Raw genomic sequence first — 19,807 nt, 5'->3', positions numbered from 1 at the left:
GAGAGAGAGAGAGAGGGAGAGAGAGAGAGAGGGGGAGAGAGAGAGAGAGATATATATATAAATATATATATATATAGATGAGAGAAGGAGAGAGAGGGAGAGAGAGAGAGAGAGAGAGAGAGAGAGGAGAGAGAGAGAGAGAGAGGGGAGAGAGAGAGAGAGAGAAGAGAGAGAAAGAGAAGAGAGAGAGGGAGAGAGAGGGGGGAGGAAGAGGAGAGAGAGAGAGAGGAGAGAGGGAGGAGAGAGAGAGAGAGAGTCGAGAGCGAGAGGGAGAGAGAGTGAGAGGGAGAGAGAGAGAGAGGGGGGATAGACAGAGGGGAAGAAAGAGAGAGAGAGACAGTGAGAGAGAGAGGGAGAGAGAGAGAGAGAGAGAGAGAGAGAGAGAGAGAGAGAGAGAGAGAGAGAGAGAGAGAGAGAGAGAGAGAGAGAGAGAGAGAGAGAGAGAGAGAGAGAGAGAGAGAGAGAGAGAGAGAGAGAGAGAGAGAGAGAGAGAGAACGTGCGGCGAGGGCCCGCGTAGGCTCCTTCGACGTCAGCCGTTGAAGAGGAATCCGAAATTACTAAATTCATGAGAAGTAAAGTTACAGTGAAGTTTCTGCTCACGCTGACGGAATCTCTGTGACGTGATGAACTACTGTTTCCTGATAAAACATCCTCGTTCGTGGTTACAACTTTGTGTTCGGACTTCGAAGAGCAGCCGCCTTCAATAAATGAAACTCTCTCTTGGAATAAACCCATCACCGAGATCCAATTCAGCCAACATCGACCTAACTTTCCACCTTACTTTCCATCTTTCGACCAAGATATCGTTATCAAACTTTGTTTCAACCAGAAGAATAAGCGATTGTCAGCGGCAGGACTTATGGGATGAGCTACTAGCTGGGGGGGTCAAATAAATATCAGACCGCGCTTTGTACAAAACTATGAAAACTCTCTACTTTATTCCCAAAAACTATCAAAAATGTCAAGTTCTGAGCGCTACCTCCTCCTCCTCTCCCTCGTCGCAGCCCAGGTTGGCGTCACGTTGCTGGTACAACCGCACTGCCGCCAGCAACATGAACACTGAAACAGAGGACAATCCTCAGTTCCCAACAAGAACAAGAAGCTGAGCAAGAACAAGAACAAGAACAAGCTAGAAGAAGGTGTTCCTTGGTTTTTTGTGGATTTACCGGCCCAGAGACGAGAAACAGCGGAGGAGAGATTCCAGAAGAGGGCGAAGATGGTGGCGGCCATGGCCTTCTTGTGCTGGCACGAAGCCCACGCGTCCTTTGCCCGCTCTAGCCAGAATTTGCCTTCGCCATAGCCATGGTAACTTCGTCAGATACTCGGTAAAAACAAGAAAGTAAACACCCCGCAGATGGCAATGGCAGCACGTGAAATAAATCTCGCAGAGTCTGCCGTAATGACGACAACGGGTGAAGAAATTACTGCGCGGATGTAAGAGAAATGACAGATTACCCACCAAATCTAGCCAGCTGAGCCGAATACGAGGAGCAGATCTTCGGGATTGTGAACACGCCGAAGAAAGCTGGGGAGTTCGTCAGGAAATGAGCAAATAATCACTGGCAAACTAAAAGAAAGAAACGAAGGAGGAATGAGAAGCGTACCCATTTTAGCCATTGTCCACCATGTGATGGCGCCGCCGCACCTCGCCAGGAAGAACAGGACCGCCGCCAGCTGCCAGAGGAAGAAGATGATCTCTTCATTCATAACAATAAGTTTCAAAAATGAGAAAAAAATGGTTGTTCACGAGGATTACTTTCATGGTGGTGGCCGGGTCACCGGAGAATAATGCTCTGAGGTTGATGATCAGCTCGTTTACGAAGGGTAGCAGAGGCCTGATCACGCGGATTGCTTCCTCTTCCCCGAATACCGTTCTTTGATCTTCCTTCTCCAAATCTCTGATCTCCCTGTTCGTTACTGAGTTAGTCACTGACAGATTCTCTGAGGTTTCTACCTTAGGATTTAGCACAACCTGCGGAGGATCGAGTTGAAGAAGAAGATCTTCGCGAGGTAGACTAGACCGAAGTAGGACAAGGCAGAGACCAGGCTGCAATGTAATGAATGGTTAGGCATTCTGCAGTGGCAAAGATCAATCGAAAGTTCTTGCCTGAAGTTGAGATTCCGGGTGTAGGAGGCGGAGAGGAGAAGAAACGATCCGACCCCGAACACGAATCCCGATCTCGGAATCTCTCGCCACATCACTAAGTCCACTAAGAAAATCAACCAAACGAGAGTCAATTATAGAATGAGGTCGATTTCTTTGATGAACGCACCGATTCTCTGCATCCGGTACTGCGCTTCGGCGACCGCGTCGTGGAATCCCTCGTTGATCCCTGTTGAAACAGGAAAAACAGGCGGAATCAAGTCGAATTCAACGAGTAGGAGGACGAACTGATGTTGGATTCGGAGGGGTACCCGTCGCTTCAGACTCGATCGTCTTCGAGGGCTGTCGTTCCTTCTCCACCTCGAGCGATTCCTTCGACGACTCGGGCCGGTCGCAGATCTGATCAGGTTTCGTCCCAGCCAGATCCATCTCCTTATCTTCAAAGCTCCTTCCCTCCTTCTCCGCCTCGATCTCATTCACTTCCATTGCAATCACCTCATCAATTTTGGAGGAGTTCGAGGACTGCGCGTTCTTCAATGGGTTTACGGGGCTTCTGGTGGGGTGGGTTGCCTCGAGAGGGCTCCAATTCTTCCTCTTCCGCCGGTCTCCATCGCTCTGTTTACGACGGAGACGAAGGTTGTACGCGTCGTTTCCTCCCTCGTTCATCTCTTCGCGACCGTCCTCTACAGTGAAGACCTTGATTCCTCCCTTCACCTCGTCCATTCTCCTCCTCGCCTCCCAAATCGATCCTCTTCTTCTGCTGCCATCTCTCTCCGTCTCGCCAAGACCCGACATCTCCGGAGGCCGGAGAGAGAGAGAGAGAGAGAGAGAGAGAGAGAGAGAGAGAGAGAGAGAGAGAGAGAGAGAGAGAGAGAGAGAGAGAGAGAGAGAGAGAGAGAGTAGGCTTTGTTAACAGAGCTTATATGATATATTCTGAAGAATAGGAAATATTGTAAGGTTATTGGGAAGACAGTACGAGAATAATTTCTTATATGTGACTGATTTACTACGTTGCCCTTCACGAAGGCGCGGGCGGTTAATTGCAATAGAGTTGTCAGAGGTTTTTTACGAGCCACGTGGACCCGGAGAGAGAAAATAGCCGTTAAATAATAAGCCCAGGTCGGTGGGGCCCTGTATGGAGAAGGTTGGCCCTGTTATTTAGGTCATTTTATTGGGCCGGCGATAAAAAATATGTGGGCTTCACCATTGAGCCACTGGTGAGTCCTGGCATCCTAGAAAGTAGTTAGGTTTGTTGGATGGATGACGGATTATATTTTTTGTATGGACTAAACGGCCGTCTATTCAGTCTTTCATTCAGGGTAGGGATGGGAAGTTTGTGTTTCGTCCAGAATTAACAGCTGAAAATTTTGGCTCATGTTTGTGTTTGGTTCCTTCACGAACGTTCTTAAACTAACTGCTGTATGCTGAGTTTCACTCTTTGGAATAGATAATTGTTTCCTTTTCTTTAGCGAGCCAACTTCCCATCTCCACTTACTCCCAGTGGTGGAGACGAGGATGCTGACTGACAATTCCCCAGTCTCTTCAAAGATTATCAGAAAACCATCTTCGGTAGCGGCAGATAATACTTGGAATTTGACTATAATATGAGAGAATTTTGGATTGTGCGCCTCCCTCAAGGCAATGAGTTCATCCTGTGAGGCCATTGCATCAGTGACAAGCGAGGGAGAGATATCCAGATTTACTGCAGCTCCAAATGTGAGTTCCAGTGTCAGATTCTAGATTTTCTCATTAAAATTTTGAAATAGCTTACGGAGATATCCTTCATATTAGAGATCCTCATTTATTTATTCTTCCACATCTGGTTTTGAGATGTCTGTCTTCTCTCATAGTTCAGCAATTCCTTGAAATGAATATTGCGTCGGAATTGGACTTTTCCCATTATAATTTCAATCCTCCGATACATTGCTATGGCATTTGAATTATGTATATCTTCTCTTTTCAATGTTTTATGAGCTAAGTGTTTACTAAAAGAACTAAAGAAGGATGTGATAGCCAGAAGAGATGCAGATGGAGAGTAGAAAGAGAAGAGAAACAAGAAGAAGGGACGAGGAGTAACACAAGAAGTTAGTTGATTTGTCATTTCTATATATCTACACTAGCACAGATTTATACCCATTATAACAGAATCAGTATGTTACTTATGTATAGCTGTTGGAGTAAGTATGGTACTTAGTCATCCTGACCATCTATCTTGTTCTGTTTTCCTGGAATCCTGGACATTAAACAAGAGTAGAGGCATGTGGTGCATCAGCAATGGGCTGTTATTAAGTTTGATCCTATTGGCTGACAGTGTCTCTGTCCTAGCTTAGTCAAAGTAGAACTCTTTCCACATTACTACTTCCGTTTTTTGAATTGACTATTTTCTGTTCTCGTCGAGAAGAAAATGAAGATTGATGGTCAACCATGAATCTTAAGTGTGGAATTTTGATGAATTTACAATAATAAGTTGATGTTGGCTAGGATCAGTTACTAGTAAGTATCTAATAATACTAAGGAAATAACATACATGAATGACATATTAAAGTCTAATGAGTTTAAATTGAATATATTAAAGTTAGCTAGGATAAGATTGATGCATGAACAATAGGACCTTTTGAATGTCCATCATGCAAAGTATCTTTTCTTTCTTACCCTCGGAGGAAATAGCTGTTTTATTGAGAATGCAGGTACATTTTTGGTATCAGAACAGGGATTTGAAATGAGAAGCAAAGTAGAAAGAGGCATTGCTTGGCTCCAAGGTTTTATCGGCGACTGAACTGAAAAAGACATTATTTTTGCGAGTCAAGAACACATGCAACCATTTGATATGTTGCAGAGAAAGCGAACCACATTGGGCGCCTTGAGACCAAGAAGGATACTGTGTGCAATCACTTCTTGAGATTCAAATCGCCTAGTAAGACTTCGGTAGGTCCATAGGGGTGTTTTTCCTTTGTGTGTGTTGTTGATTGCATGAAAATCTAAGGAATTTGGAACATGAGACAGAATAGGCGTCTGAAATCAACAATCCACTTCCTGGTAAGAAGTCAGTAAGTATTTCTAGAATCCGAGTAAGAAAAATCACATTTTACGCTAAATCTGTCATACATCTTTCTTGATTCAACGTTGATCAAATTAGTTAAAAATTCGTGAGAAATTTCATCCAAGGGTTTATCTTATTTTCACTTGAAGTTTACAATCCTTTGATCGTTTCGGTCTGGTCCAAACTCATTGGAGTAGGTCAATCAAAACTAAAAATACTTTGATAGACAACAGCGTGTTTCAAAGTCGCCTGATAAATTTCATTTGAAAATTGAAAGTCTCCTGATCGATTCAGTGTGGTTTATAATTTTCTGAACTATTTAATCCGAGCTGAAATTAGCTTGATCAATTTTATCTCATATTAGAATCGTCTGACTATCTTTTCTTGAGTTGAAAGCCACTTGGTCAATGTCATTTGGCTCTCAAGTAGTCATTATCAAATTATTTAAATTTGAGGTTTATCACTGAAATTAGTCCTTTGCTTAAAGTGAGTCGAGAAGTACAACATTGAGATCATTAGAAGGTGGCGTCAATATAGGGTGTTCTTGATCTGAAAAAATTGAATTGAATTGATATCTAAAGCCAAACCGAGTCATATAAGTGAAGTTTAAAACAGATCATATACATCTTAATCGGATCTAATCATCTGCTGATTATTATTTGAATAGTATTAAACATATATTAATATTGATTCATCACACTTGAATTGAGCTTAAACTAGCTGTGATCAAATCATATAGGGTTGTCACTTGATAGTTTCAAAGATCTCCCTCTTTGTGTGTTGTAGACAGACTAACGGTGCAGGTGAGAAAAAGTTTGAATAGCCAAAGTAAGGAGGAGAAAGACACATGAAGAATTTGCACAAATTCTTCCAGGTTTGCGGTCTAATTTCTTAATTGAATATCAATATAGAAGTGATTTTCTTCTAGGTAAATAAGGGTAAGTTGTTTCTTTCTTAACTAATTACAAACAGGATATTATCAGAATTTATCAGTGAGTAAGTTGAGCTCTTGAGAATATTTAACGAATCTTACTTGACTTTTAAAGAAGACTTTAGATTAGAAGTTTATTTCAAAAGGTGATACTCGTGGTTACTCATTCTTAATGTTCACTACCAAGTTGACTGCTGCCGCTATATCTGTTGACTACTTTTATCTGATCGTCTGCAAGAGTTTCTTATAGTAATAGCATAACTATTTTTTTTTCAGGCTATATCGTATAAGTCAAACATATAGATAAGTGTATTTCAAGGTGCATGCAAGTTGGGCAAATCAAGAGGACATGGGTTGCCTGACCTAGAAGGAGTTTATTGGACGGGTGAACCTGCAAAGGCTAAGCGGGATTGAGGCTGCTCACCATTTCAATTCCTAGATAGGTGATGTCCGTGTATCCCTATTACCAAGCTGATTTAGCTTAGGGGGCTAAAAACTTGGTTATATTATAGATTCCGGCTGGATATCATGGGACAGGAGTAAGGGAATAGCCCTAACCTGTATAAAATATCAATCGTCATCCTTCTCCTACTCATCAAACTAAAAGTAGTGTCTAAGATATGTAGTATCACCACTTCTATAATTAAAGAGATTATAAACAGAAAAAGAAGTACAACCTAATTCACCCCTCCCCTCTTAGGTTACACCTAGCAATCTAAACCAACAAAAAAAGTTGCCATGAAGATCGACTTGGTGAAGGCCACACCCAAATGGAGTCTCCTTGAGAGAGGACTGAGAGGAGTGTGGAGAAGTTTTACACAGAATGGACAAGATGGAGGAGAAGACAAAATATGACCATGCCTTACAGTTTCGCAACCAGTTCGGTACCTTTTAATAAAAAGAGGTTCAAAGACATTACATGAGACAAACACTTAGAAAGGGAAAAGTAAAAAAATGGACATTCTAGAGTCTTCTCGAGCGATCAATTTCGATATTCTCCCCCTTGATCGTGATACAGATCTTCCACCTCGGAAACTTCTATCCTCATCCTCATCCCTATAAGCCTTATTCTTTTCGGAGCCTGTTGAAGATATCTCCAAATGATTTCTAATAAAGTGAAACGTGGTTTTGATATGCTTTGACCTTTTGTGAAAGGCTTGATTTTTAGCCAGCACAATTGCTGAATTATTATCCACCAATATTTTCACTTTCTTGGGCGAGTCCCCCTTCATCTCGCCAGTGAGAGAACTCAACCAGACTGCTTGATAGGTTGCACTGGTAACAAAAATATACTCAGCTTCCAATTATGATAGAGCCACTACATGTTGATTTATTTTTCCCAACTGATGAGCATAGAGCCCAAGAAGAACACCATCCCTAATGTGCTCTTACGTCCCGTCTTACCTCTGGTGTGGTCATTGTCGCTAGGGTTTGACTGTCTCGGTCCGGTCTGTACTTTTATCAAGGACCTAAACCTTAACTAAAGATTGATCTGGTTCCGGTCCGGTCTCATCCAGTCCCGGTCCGGTCCCAGTCCAGACATGTTGACTAGTTAAAGTTGAAGACCAAAAGGTCAAGATAAAAAAAAATTGTATGGACTTCTCATCAAAGGGAAAATTTATTGCAAAGTCACTGATGAAACCCATCATGAAAAATGAAAAGAAGATTGAAAGAATAATAGTTGAGCAATAAAAAAATAATTAAAGAAGAAGAAGAAAGGAAGATGAAAAGAAAGAAGGTAAAGAAACATAATGAGAAATAAGAAAATCAGGAGAGAGAGGAAGAAATAAAATAGTAGGATAAAGGTAACAAAGAAGAAAAATTAAAAGAAGACTAGAAAAGGAGGAGAAGAATAATAAAATAAGAAGAAAAGAAGATGGAAAGGAGAAGAAATAAGAATAAAATAAGAAAAAAAGAATAATAAAAAAGAGTAGAAAAAGAAAATAAAAGAAGAACGGTTAATGAAATGAAAAATAAAATAAAAGAAGAAGAAGACTAAAAGAAATGGAGAAAACTTGACAGAGTAGAGTGTAGAGTGAAGAAACCAAACATAGCTTGAAATACAATGAAAAAAACTTGACAGAGTTGGCAGAGAGAAAGAAACAAGGATAAACTAAACATTCTGAATATTAAGAGAAAGAAAGAGGGACTCAAAGAGTGGGAGAGAGAGAGAGAACGTGAGAAGGAGAGTGAGCATGCATGCGAGAGAGAATGGGAAAGAGAGAAGAGAGCGTGTGTGAGAGAGGATGGGAGAGAGAGAGAGAGAGAGAGAGAGAACGAGAGAGAGAGAGCGTGAGAGAGAGAGAGAAAAAGAGAGAGAGCACGCGAGGAAGAGAGCGCGCGAGGGAGAGAGAGAGAACGGGAGAGAGAGAGTGCGCGAGGGAGAGAGAGAGAGAGAGTGTGCGAGGGAGAGAGAGCATGAGAGAGAGAAGACGGGAGAGAGAGAGCGTGCGAGAGAGAAAATGGGAGAGAGAGCGTGCTGTTGAGAAAATTGAGTAAAGACACGAGGAAGGGAAGAATGAAGATTGAAGAAGACGAAGAAGAAGAAAAGGATTGGCAAGAGATAAGAAGAGAGGGGCACCAACAATCTTGAATTAGATTGTTTATTAATCCTCAATGTTTACAAAAGATTTGTTTGTATTTATAGATGTAAAGTGATACTAATTATAGTAATATTTCTGTTTTAATCATAGCTGTTATAACTGTGTAACGGCTATATTAAAACAAATTGTGGTTGTTGGATCAACTGGAATATTTCCTATTCTATGTTTAATCCTGACGGCTAGATTTGATCCTATTCTATGTGTAATCCTATATTGAATCCTAGCCGTCTATTTCTCATAACGAGTATACTATGTCTTAAAATTTACTATCTAATCTATTGACTCCCGTGCGGTCGCTTGTGCTGACTTCTGAGTTGGCACTCCTCAACACGTGCAAGAGAGAGAACGGAAGAGAGATAGAGCATGCAAGAGAGTAGGGAAGGACACGGTCTGACCGAAGTTCGGTCAGGCCGGACCGAACCGGACCGTTGGTCAGCCTTTTTAGGGCTGACCGAATGTTCCGGTCCAGGTCTGGTTCGCACATCAAATCGGACCGAAGACCGTTCCTCTCTCTCTCTCTCACCTGCTCCCTCTCCCTCTCCCCCGCTCATTCTCTCTCTCTATCGACCTCTTTCCCTCTCTTCTGCACGTTCTCTCTCCCTCCCTCTCTCTCTCTCTCTTGTCCTCTCATCGTCTCTCCCTCTCTCCCGCTCATTCTCTCTCACTCTCCCTTTCATTATCTCTCCCTCTCGTTCGCTCTCCCTCCCTCCCTCCATTTCACCCTCTGCCCTGTTCGCACTCTCTCCATCTCATTTTCTTTCCCTCTATCTGTCTCCCTATCGCGTTCTCTCCCTATCTTTCTCTCTCCCGCTCTCCCTCTCTCTCTCCCCCTCTGTTCCGGTCTTACTCTCTCTCTCTCTCTCATTCGCTCTCCATTCCTTTCTCCCTCTTTCCATTGCTCCCGTTCTCACTCTCTCCCATTCATTTTCTTTCCCTCTATCCCTCTCTCTATCTCATTCTCTCCTCCTCTCTCTCACCTTCTCTCCGATCTCCCTCTCCTCCTCTCTCAATCTTGTCGTATTGAAGCCAGGACTACTCTCGGTCAAGGAGACTCGAACTCGCCAAGTCAAGGATGTTCTAACCCGCCAAAGTCATTCTCAGTCGACCAATCAGAAGGCTCTTAATGTTTTGCCAACTACATCTGATCAAGTACCCCATGGCTATGTCAACGGCTAATGTTAAACCATGACTAGCCGTTAGAGGTAATACGAATGGATGTGATTATCTCTAACGGCTAGCTGGGGAACAGATAGATGGGGCGAACTCTATTTAAACTGAAACTTCGCACTGTCGATTTGGGCATTTTTTAATAATGTTTCTCTCCTTACTTCTTCTTCATCTTCTCCTCTTCTCAGTCTACTCCATCTGCTTCTGTCTGCCTATTTCCAAGCTACGTCACAAAATCAAGGAATGGACGAATCTCAACAGTTCTCTCCCTCTCTCTCCCACCCTCTCTCCCGTTCTCCCTCTCTTCTCTCTCTCACCCTCTCTCCAGCTATCCCTCTCTCTCTCACCCTCTCTCCCTCTCTCTCTCACCCTCTATCCAGCTCTCCCTCTCTCTCTCTCACCCTCTCTCTCGCTCTCCCTCTCCTCCTCTCTCTCTCACCCTCTATCCAGCTCTCCCTCTCTCTCTCACCCTCTCTCCAGCTCTCCCTCTCCTCCTCTCTCCCTCTCTCTCTCCCTTTCTCCAGCTCTCCCTCTCCTCCTCTCTCCCTCTCTCTCTCTCGCCCTCTCTTCCTCTCTCTCTCACCCTCCCTCTCCTCCTCTCTTCCTCCCTCTCAAGCCCTCTTGTCCTCTCTCCCACTCTCTGTCACCCCCTCTCTCCCTCTCTCTGTCACCCTCTCTCCTGCTCTCACTCTCCACCTCTCTCCCTCGTCCTCTCTCGCTCACCCTCTCTTTCGCTCTCCCTCTCTCATTCTCTCTCACACACTCTCTCCCTCTCACAATCTCTCTCTATTGAACTCCCTCCCTCTCGCCTGCTCCCTCTCCCTCTCTCCCCCTCACTTCCCTCTCCAGCTCTCCCCCTCTCACTACCCCTCTGTGAATCTCTCACTCTCTTCGTCTTTCTCTCTTGTACTCTCCTTCTTACCCACTCCCTCTCTCCCTCTGTCACTCTCTCCCTCTCGCACTCACTCTCAGTCTCGCCCAGTCACTCTCTCCCTCTCTCAGTCTCGCCCTCTCACTCTCTCCCTATGGAATTCTCTCTGCCTTTGCACTATCTCAGTGTCACTTGCTCCCTCTCTCGTTCTCACACTCCTTCACTATCCCGCTCTCACTCTCTCATTATTCAACACTGCTTCAGCACCAGAGGTGACATTAGATGCAGTGAGACAACCAAGTCAACTTAACATTGACTAGTCGACATGACCGACCGAAGACCCGACGCGACCGAGCCCAGACTGAGACCGAGACTGGACTGAACTTCAGGTCTAGATTTAGGTTTTTGGTAAAATCGGACCGAGACCGGACCGTGTCCTTCCCTACGAGTGAGAGAGAGAGAGCATGTGAGAGAGAGAATGGGAGAGAGAGAATGGAAGAGCAAGAGTGAGAGAGAGAGTGTGTGTGTGAGAGAGAGGATGGGAGAGAGAGAATGAGAGAGAGAGCATGTGAGAGAGAGAGAGAATGGGAGAGTGAAAGTGTGTGTGAGAGAGAACGTGAGAGATAGAGATAGAGAGAACGGGAGAGAGAGAACATGTGAGATAGAGAATGGGAGAGAGAGAGAACATGAGAGAGATAAAGCATGCGAGAGAGAGAGAGAGAGAGAAGGGGAAAGCGAGAGCTTGAGTGAGAGAGCACGAAGAGAGTGTGTGTGTGCGAGAGAGAGACACACAGAGAGAGCATGAGAGAGAGAGAGAGAACAGGAGAGAGAGAGCATGAGAGAGAGAAAAGGAGAGAGAGAACATGAGAGAGAGAGAATGGGAGAGAGAGAACAGGAGAGAAAGAATGAGAGAGAGAACGGGACAAAGAGCATGAGAGAGAGAGAACGGGAGAGAGAGAGCATGCGAGAGAGGGAGAATGGGAGAGCGAGAGCGTGTGAAAGAGAGAGAACAGAGAGAGAGAGCGTGCAAGAGAGAGAGAGAGAACAAGCAAGAGAGAGTGTGTATGCAAAAGAGAGAGAGAGAGATTGAGAGAGCGAGCGTGTAAGAAAGAGCACGAGTGAGAAAGTGAGAGATGAAGGGAGAGAGGGAGAAAGCAAGGTAGCCTAAGGGAGAGAGAAAGTGAGGGAGCCAGAGGGAGAGAGGGGAAGTGGGTGATGGATATAGGAGCATACCTGTAGGGCCATGTAGCGTAATATGTCACATGAAGCTTCTTGGATAGTCTCTAGAAGGTTTGGACGGGCTCGTAAGCCTGAGGCTCCCTCTATGGTTCAAGGATCTAGAAGACAAGGTAAGCAGCTTGAGAATAGGATGCTGGTAGTCGTAATTTGTTTGCCATAAACCCCCTTTAACATACTAAACCCTAATGTGTGATCGTCTCCCGTGGAAAAGATGACGATGCCCTTACACGAGGCTAGTCAACAAGGTCAACATCCAAAAATCTCCCACTTGACCTGATTGACAGCCCTCTGTAGTGAATATCACAATTCATGGATCATTAGTACACATCAATGATGATCATAACATCTCTTGTAAATACAAGTCATAGCAGTAATATATCTCCAAGGCATATGTCCCAACTATGCACTAAATACTTACGTAAGACATTAAATATCAATATGTAGGATATTCGATAAACTCATTGTCATGAGAGTGATTCGAGTTTCAGTACACCAATTTGTAGAAAACAAATCATGATTCATATAGAGTCGATTAGAGATACAAAGTAATATCACGTGAATACATCATTATCTTAAGTGAGAACTCTCATCGTACAAGTCAAGGGAAACTGATCAAACCCATAATTAAGACATGTCCACAATAGGTACCAGGTGTCAACACCTTAGTAAGCGGGTTAGCTAGCATTAAGCCAGTCCCAATGTGCTCAATGGAAACTGATCCATCTCTAATCCTCTCCTTTGCAACCAAGAACTTTACCTCCATGTGTCTACAAGCACTCAAGCTCTTGTTGTTATTGAAGAACCTTATGGAAGCTTCATTGTCACAATATATTTGTATGGCCTTCTTTATTGAGCAAACAGCTCGAAGATGTGACATGAAATTCCACAACCATATGGCTTGTGAAGATGAGTGGATACAAGCCACATACTCAGCTTCCATCGTAGATGCTGCAGTCATCTTCTGCTTGGTACTAGACCATGAGATGGCTCCTCGAGAAAGTAAAAAGATATAATTAGATGTAGATCTTCTTGTATCTAAACATCCAGCAAAGTCTGAGTTCAAGAATCCCATGACTTTGAGTTGATCTAATCGTTTGTATGTAAGTATCAAATCTTTTGTTCCTTGAAAATAACATAGAAACTTCTTGGCAGCTTGCCAATGCATGAATCCGGGATCACTTCATGAGGCTCCTCTGATGGTTGTGGTTGAGGTTGTTCTTGGACGGGCACACTCACCTGTAGAGTATCATTTGTTGTCGGAATAATAATTAGTAAGTATGTGTTAGTCAATTGAGGATGGTTGACACCAATATCCTCTGTACCCTGATGAGGATCCATGGTATCTTCCACTGACTCCTCAAAGACAAAGTCCCTCAGTCTATTCCCGCTAACACAACCTTTCTCTAAGAATATGGTCCGATCAGACTCAACAATTCTAGTGGTATGTGTAGGACAATAGAACTTGTTGCCCCTTGACCTCTTTGGATAGCCAATGTAGTAAGCATTGATTGTCCTTAAATCGACACACCTCTCATTTGGATTGTAAAGCTCGACTTCAGCAGGGCATCCCCATGTATCCATGTAACCTAAAGAAGGCCTCTCACCAATCCATAACTCATAAGGAGTTTGCCATACAGACTTGGTAGGAATCTTATTTAGTATATGCACGGTTGTTCTCAATGCTTCACCCCACAGCAAGACTGGTAGGGTTGAGTGACTCATCATAGCTGTAACCATTCCCTTAAGTGTTCTATTTTTACGTTCAGCTACCCTATTCATATTGGGCTTTCTTGGCATTATGTGTTGTGGAACTATGCCATGTTCCTTTAGAAATAGAGCAAAAGGTCATAGAATTTGTCCCTTATCAGTGTATCAACCATAGCACTCGCCTCCTGTATCATATTGAAATGATTTGATGGATTTATCTAGTTGATTTTCTACCTCCAAACGTTGTCAAGACTTGAGATTTCTCACGGATGAGGTAAAGATACATGTATCTGGAGTAATCCTTTATGAAGGTAACAAAGTACTTCTAGCTGGTGAAGCAAGGGTCAAAGGGTCTGCACACATCAGTGTGAATCAAATCTAAAAGATTTTGGCTTCTATTATCAGATTTCTTGAAGGTATTGACTGTTTTAGCCTTTATACAATCAACACAATTGTGGAAGTTAGTGAAATCTAGGGAATTTAAGAGTCCCTCATTCATTAGTCTTTCCACTCTTACTTGTGAGATATGCCCCAACCTCCTATGCCATAGAATACCAGAATATTAAGCAACTCTTGTCCTCTTGAGCAAGCTTACCAGAGAAGCGGGCGTTTTAATCGAAGTAATATTAAGCTTGAATAATCTATCTATTATCGTTGTACCAAAATGAGTATTTCCCCTCATTAAAGACATTCCAAATGAATCAAAAGATACTCTTTAATTGTCTATAACTAGTTTGGTTACAAAGATCAAATTTCTTTAAAAAAGATGGAATGAAAAGCAATCCTTCAAGATCAGCACTTCTCTGGTGTCCAGGGTGAGGCGATAATCTCCCACAGATTTGATATGTGACTGCATCTCATTACCTGAAACGACGAATGCTTCACTTTCATTTGGGGTTCCCCTTGTCTGAAAACCCGACAAGATGGTTGAAATGTGCACAATGGCACCATAGTGAATCCACCAACTCGATTGAGGAACAAATGCTAGATTTGATTCATGCGTAATTACGTGAGCTATATTACCTAACCAACGCTTGGCCAACTATGTCTTCCTCTTAGTGCAGTCTTTCTTCGTGTGGCCAAGCTTTATGCAAAAGTGACACTTCACCTTTAGAACCAACATCTTGGCTCTTGGTCTGCAAGTTTCTTGAGTGCTGGTTCTTATAATTGTGAACAGATAAGTTCACTTTGTTCATCTTAGACAAAAGTGTATCAGCAGTTTGACATCCCTCCTCTTGGACGCATTTGATATTTAACTCGTTAAGTGACCATAATTCCTTGACCGCGTTGTAGGATATTTTTAAAATGTCAAAGGTTGCTGGAAGCATTTATAAGATGTAGTGAACCACATATTTTTTCGCCATGTGTATGTCAAGCTCAGCCATTTGCTCGACGATGTCACACATTTACATGATGTGTTCACGAAGGCTTCCCTGTCCTGTGTAGCGAGTGTTGTTGAACATTTGAGTTAGTACTCCGGCTTTAGCTTTCTCATTTCCAACAAATTGCTGTGTATAGTATCCAAGTATGTAGAAGCTAGACAATCCTTAGAAACATGACCCGTAATGTCCCGTGGAACATGTAGCAACATATAGGATAGGGACACTTTGTTGGACTTGACCTATTTGGCATGATGTGCCTGTTGGGTTCTAGAGGGCTAGATTTAGATGAAGACGAGGATTCCATGCAGAGGAAGACACGTAATGAAATTGAATGACATCAATAAAATCATTAAAACGAAGAACCTGTGCATAGATTGCACCCTTGATTTCTTGGATCCCAGAGCAAGACGAGTTAAGTTGTTCAAGTGTGCAGTCTCTAGACTAATCCTCCAGTTCTCAGCACATTGGATCTCCTCCTTCTCTTAACGAACCCAGATGTACCTCCATCGTCGTTGTTACATTATCTCGATCGCGTCGAGAGTGGAGAGGGGGAGTGGAGAGAAGGGAGAAGAAGAGGAAGGCCTCTAAATAATTCTGACATGGGCGAATTTCATTCAAGGCCTTCCCCTATTTATACTAAGTGGTTATTTTTCATAAACCCCCAAAACTTAAGTATATCTTATGGCATACAAAAGACCATTTGCATGTGACCATCTAGGCCCTTGTATCAGTCTAGTTAACGACTCTAGTGGCCCAATAACCTTTATTAGACTTCCAAATTAATTAACTATATCATCATATAGATTAATTAACGTCGTATCTATTTAACCCAATTGATAGGTTGAGTCTCCAACACGTGGGGTACCAAGCGACACCATGTGCTCTAGAATATGTAAAGGAGTGTGTATTGACTCACTCATGGAACATGTTCGTCATTGGTTACCGTGTACGTATAATCTCTCATCCACTTGATGCTCCTTAGACGACTAAGGGTATGGTAAACGGTCAAACCCTAATCGCTCATCCAAGTTAGTGTTGATGCACTCACAAAATCATCAGAGAACTCTTCTCTGATATTTCACTATCTTGGCCAAGGACTTCATCGCATTGTCTTTCTTGAGTTGTCACCTATTATACTGTGGGTGGAAAATCCCATCTTGACCACTCAATCATCTTCATGAACTTCTTGATGTACCCGAACTAAGACTACTTAGAATCCCATTGTTAGGGATGTGTAGGTCACAGTCAAAATACAACTGTCCATCACAAGACTTCTTTGGTATCTCAGGTCTAAGGACCATTTACACAACTGTGACGTGAATCAACCTGATTGACAGTTCTGTATAATTCCATTAAGGGATTCATACGGATCAATTCAGTGTGACATATCACTACCTATCCTTAGTATCTCCACATAGATGGCTACGGGAATGGCAATACTCATCATATGAGTGAGGGTAGATAGTGATATTCTACCTGGATACTTCGATGGCCTTGTCGCGTATCCTTCAAATAGGAATGTTTAGAACTCATGCTTAAAGATTAGTGATCTTTGTATTACGATATCATCATTATTCGCCAAGTCAAATCAAGTATTCATGGACTTCATTATAAGCATCACACATGCATTATAATGAATATTTTCTATTAATGAACATGGAATGAGATGTGGAATGTGTGATTGGCTTGTGAGCGATATATATTTCCATCAGTGCTTGTGACTCTGCATCACTCTCCTCAATGGGATCGCTTGGCTTAGTTTCATTGAAACATAAGTCCAATTCCATGAATCAAAGTTGGAAAAGCAACTCTTCCTTCCACCCAGGTAAATTGGCTCCACTTAACATGGGAACTTGAATGCCAATGTGCTATGTATAAAGTGATCTTAACTCCAAAACACAATTTAAAATTTGATATTCAACATGAGTAATCATAACTCCACGTATGTGGATGAAAGCAATAACTCATTGCTAAATTTAATATGGACCCATTGAGTTATGCACAAGGCATTTATAAAGCATTATACCGTAGGGTGCTTTATACTCTACATTTAATGCACATGCTCAACATTCCATTTATGTTAATACGAGCATAATAGTCCCACGAAGGTGAGTACTTATTAATCTCAGTTATTCACATACAAGTTTGAAAGTCATTCTCATAGATTAAAATCAACCTTATGTAACTCAGCAAATAATCGCTCTTATATGGTGCCACGTAGGTGATTGCCCAAATTTTCCTGATTAGATGTTGAGATTACTTGGCATTTCAATTTACAATCATACATGTTCGAATATTGCAATATGAATTAAAACTAAACATGTAGAAAAATTAATCATAATAAATATGGAATTAAAAGATTGCAAGCCCATGTGTAGATATAAAAAATGTGAATTAATTAATAAATAACTATGCTTAATCCAATTAAATTTCTATAAACATCAATTAAATCAGTTTGATTTAGTTTAAGCTGCAAATAATTGGGCCATTATATCAATTGGTAAGTCCCCTTTAAATAATGTAATAATTTAAGGGCCCAATAGTCAGTGGGCCACGCTAAGCGATGGCCCATATGGCCACCCAGACTTTGGCCCTTTTGGGCCTAGGATTGGCGGACCACGCTGAGTGGCAGGCCTAATGGATTGCCCAAACGCAGGCACTATGGGGCATGCCCTTAGAGAGACATGCTGAGTGGCAACCCAAAGGGCTTCTCTAGTGCAAGCCCTTTGGGGCTTGTCCTTTAAGAGCCACGCTAATGGGCAGCTTCTTTGGGCCGCCCAACAGGCTACCCAAATGGGCTGCCCATGCGCTAGCGCCTGGGCTCAGGGGCTGCCCAAATGGGCTGCATAGGCACTGGCACCTAGGCTTAGCGAGCTGCTTAAAGGGGCTGCCCAAACGCTAGCGCCTAGGCTCAGCGGGTTGCCCTAAGGGCTGCCTAAGCACTGGCCCCCAAAGGGCCTATGCTTAGGCATGCCCGTAGCGTGTTTGAGGAAAGTCCTGAACAAGGTTGTCGTCGCCGTAATGGCGATGATGATTTATAGGGGTCCTCAAAATGCTTCTAGAGATTAAAAAACATGCCCTGATACCACTTGATGGACATAGAAGCATACTTGTAGGTGACATGTAGCAGAATATGCCACCTTAAGTTCCTTGGACCATCTCTAGAAGGTATGGACGTGCTTCAGCAAGCCTGAGGCTCCCTATATGCCTTAGGGAACCTTTGAGAAGAGAAAGCCAATATGACTCTTATAGTCACCATGCTTGAAACTCGAGAATATACTTCTTCAAAGTCAACTCAGGCTTCTTGGACAAAGCCTCCTGCAACTAATCTTACATTGTACCTATCAACTTCCCCTTTAGCATTCTTCTTGAGCTTGAATACCCACTTGAGACCATTGGGCTTACAACCTTCTGGTGGGGGTACCAGATCCCAAGTGTGATTCCTCTCAATAGCTTCCATTTCTTCAACCATGGCATTTTCCCAAGTTTCCTCTCTACTAACTTCAAGATATATGAATGGCTTCATTGAGATCACCAAGCATGTTGTTAGAGGTTTTTTTATTTTATTCTTCATTAAATGTACATTCTTCTAACTCCCATATCTGGGTGGAGTTTCATTAGATGTATGAACATGAGGTGTTGATTCATTCTCACATCCATGATATATGGAGGCATGACTTCCATCGTCAACATCTCAACATTTTTGTGTCCATCCAAATCACTCATAAAATCAAATGCAACACTGTCAAATTTTTTACCTTGTATGGCGACATCATCAACAGAGGTCAGATTCCATCCGGTATGTCCTTCAAAGATGACATCTCTGGTCACATATATCTTGCAGGATGTAGGGTCATAAAAATGATACACCTTTGACCCAATTTCATAGCCAACAAACACCGTTGACTTACTTCAATCATCCAATTTTGAGATCCTTCCATCAACCTTCTTGACATGCGGTAAGCATCCAAAAACTCTCAAGTGCTGAATATTAGGCTTCAACCCTATCCATGCCTCATATGGAGTTTTCTTGTCTTGGGCCTTTGCGGGTGCTCGATTCAAAATATAGACTGATGTGTCCATCACTTCTTCCCAAAACTCCTTTTGCATATTTTTCCCCTTCAATAGGCTTATTACCATTGATATAATTGCTTTATTTATTCTTTCAGCCACCCTGTTTTGAGGCAAGTGAGGTAAAGAGTTGGCGCTTGATCCCATGATCTTCACAAAACTTGGTGAACTCATTAGACATAAATTCTCTTCTTCATTATGTCCCCAAGCACTTGATCTTCAGACCCCCTTCAGTCTATGCAATATTCTTTAATATTTTGAATGCATAACATGCATCTGACTTTGTTTTAAGCATCGACACCCACATTAGCCAGCTTTAATCATCCACAAGAAACAATAAATAAGCATTCCCCCAAGTGAGAGGGGGGATATTTGCCCACACAAATCTTAATGGATGACCTCCAATGGATGTTTAGCTCTGTAAGAGGAAGCTTCTGGGAAATGTGGTCAAGGTTGCTTTCCTACAATACAAGAACGAGCGACATATCCAACCTCGGTAGAACAATTACCATCTCCTTGTCTGCTAATTGACTTAATGATTGGAAATTAAGATGGTCATACCTCTCATGCGATAGCCAATTCTTGGTCTCCGCTCCATCAGCTACTAGGCGTTTTCTCATCGCATTAAAATTCAGATTATACAGCCCTTCTGTGGTCTTTGGGGCCTTGATCAACTATCCTTGGTCACAAA

The 19,807-nt window shown here is 42.6% G+C and overlaps 1 protein-coding gene across 2 annotated transcripts; it reads right to left on the bottom strand.

Moving 5' to 3' along the window:
* Nucleotides 1–804: 804 nt before the first annotated feature.
* LOC144713180 (Reticulon family protein) lies at nt 805–2,953 on the bottom strand. Of its 2 annotated transcripts, none has more exons than XM_078587692.1 (9): nt 2,417–2,953; nt 2,275–2,334; nt 2,109–2,211; nt 1,974–2,048; nt 1,758–1,899; nt 1,606–1,675; nt 1,461–1,526; nt 1,168–1,290; nt 805–1,060 (listed from the first exon to the last, which is right to left on the bottom strand). In XM_078587692.1, the coding sequence occupies exons 1-9, from the start codon at nt 2,898–2,900 to the stop codon at nt 963–965; spliced, it is 1,221 nt and encodes a 406-aa protein (XP_078443818.1). In that variant the 5' UTR covers nt 2,901–2,953; the 3' UTR covers nt 805–962. The 2 variants fall into 2 exon arrangements, with proteins under 2 accessions (XP_078443818.1, XP_078443816.1); XM_078587690.1 differs by having other exon boundaries at nt 1,758–1,908; nt 2,417–2,951.
* Between the last annotated feature and the right edge of the window lie 16,854 nt (nt 2,954–19,807).

The sequence above is a fragment of the Wolffia australiana genome, chromosome 15 (assembly GCF_029677425.1).
Source record: "Wolffia australiana isolate 7733 chromosome 15, ASM2967742v1".
In the NCBI taxonomy this organism is placed as follows: domain Eukaryota; kingdom Viridiplantae; phylum Streptophyta; class Magnoliopsida; order Alismatales; family Araceae; genus Wolffia; species Wolffia australiana.
The sequence above is the reverse complement of the archived record's forward strand: the minus strand, read 5'-3'. Positions and strand labels throughout refer to the sequence as shown.

What these genes read in the sequence shown, in the direction of transcription:
- LOC144713180 (XM_078587690.1), bottom strand. Translation starts at nt 2,900, where the DNA reads ATGTCGGGTCTTGGCGAGACGGAGAGAGATGGCAGCAGAAGAAGAGGA. An exon ending in GATCGAGTCTGAAGCGACGG is followed by an intron (nt 2,335 to 2,416) that starts GTACCCCTCCGA and finishes CTGTTTCAACAG; the next exon opens with GGATCAACGAGGGATTCCAC. An exon ending in ACCCGGAATCTCAACTTCAG is followed by an intron (nt 2,049 to 2,108) that starts GCAAGAACTTTC and finishes ATTACATTGCAG; the next exon opens with CCTGGTCTCTGCCTTGTCCT.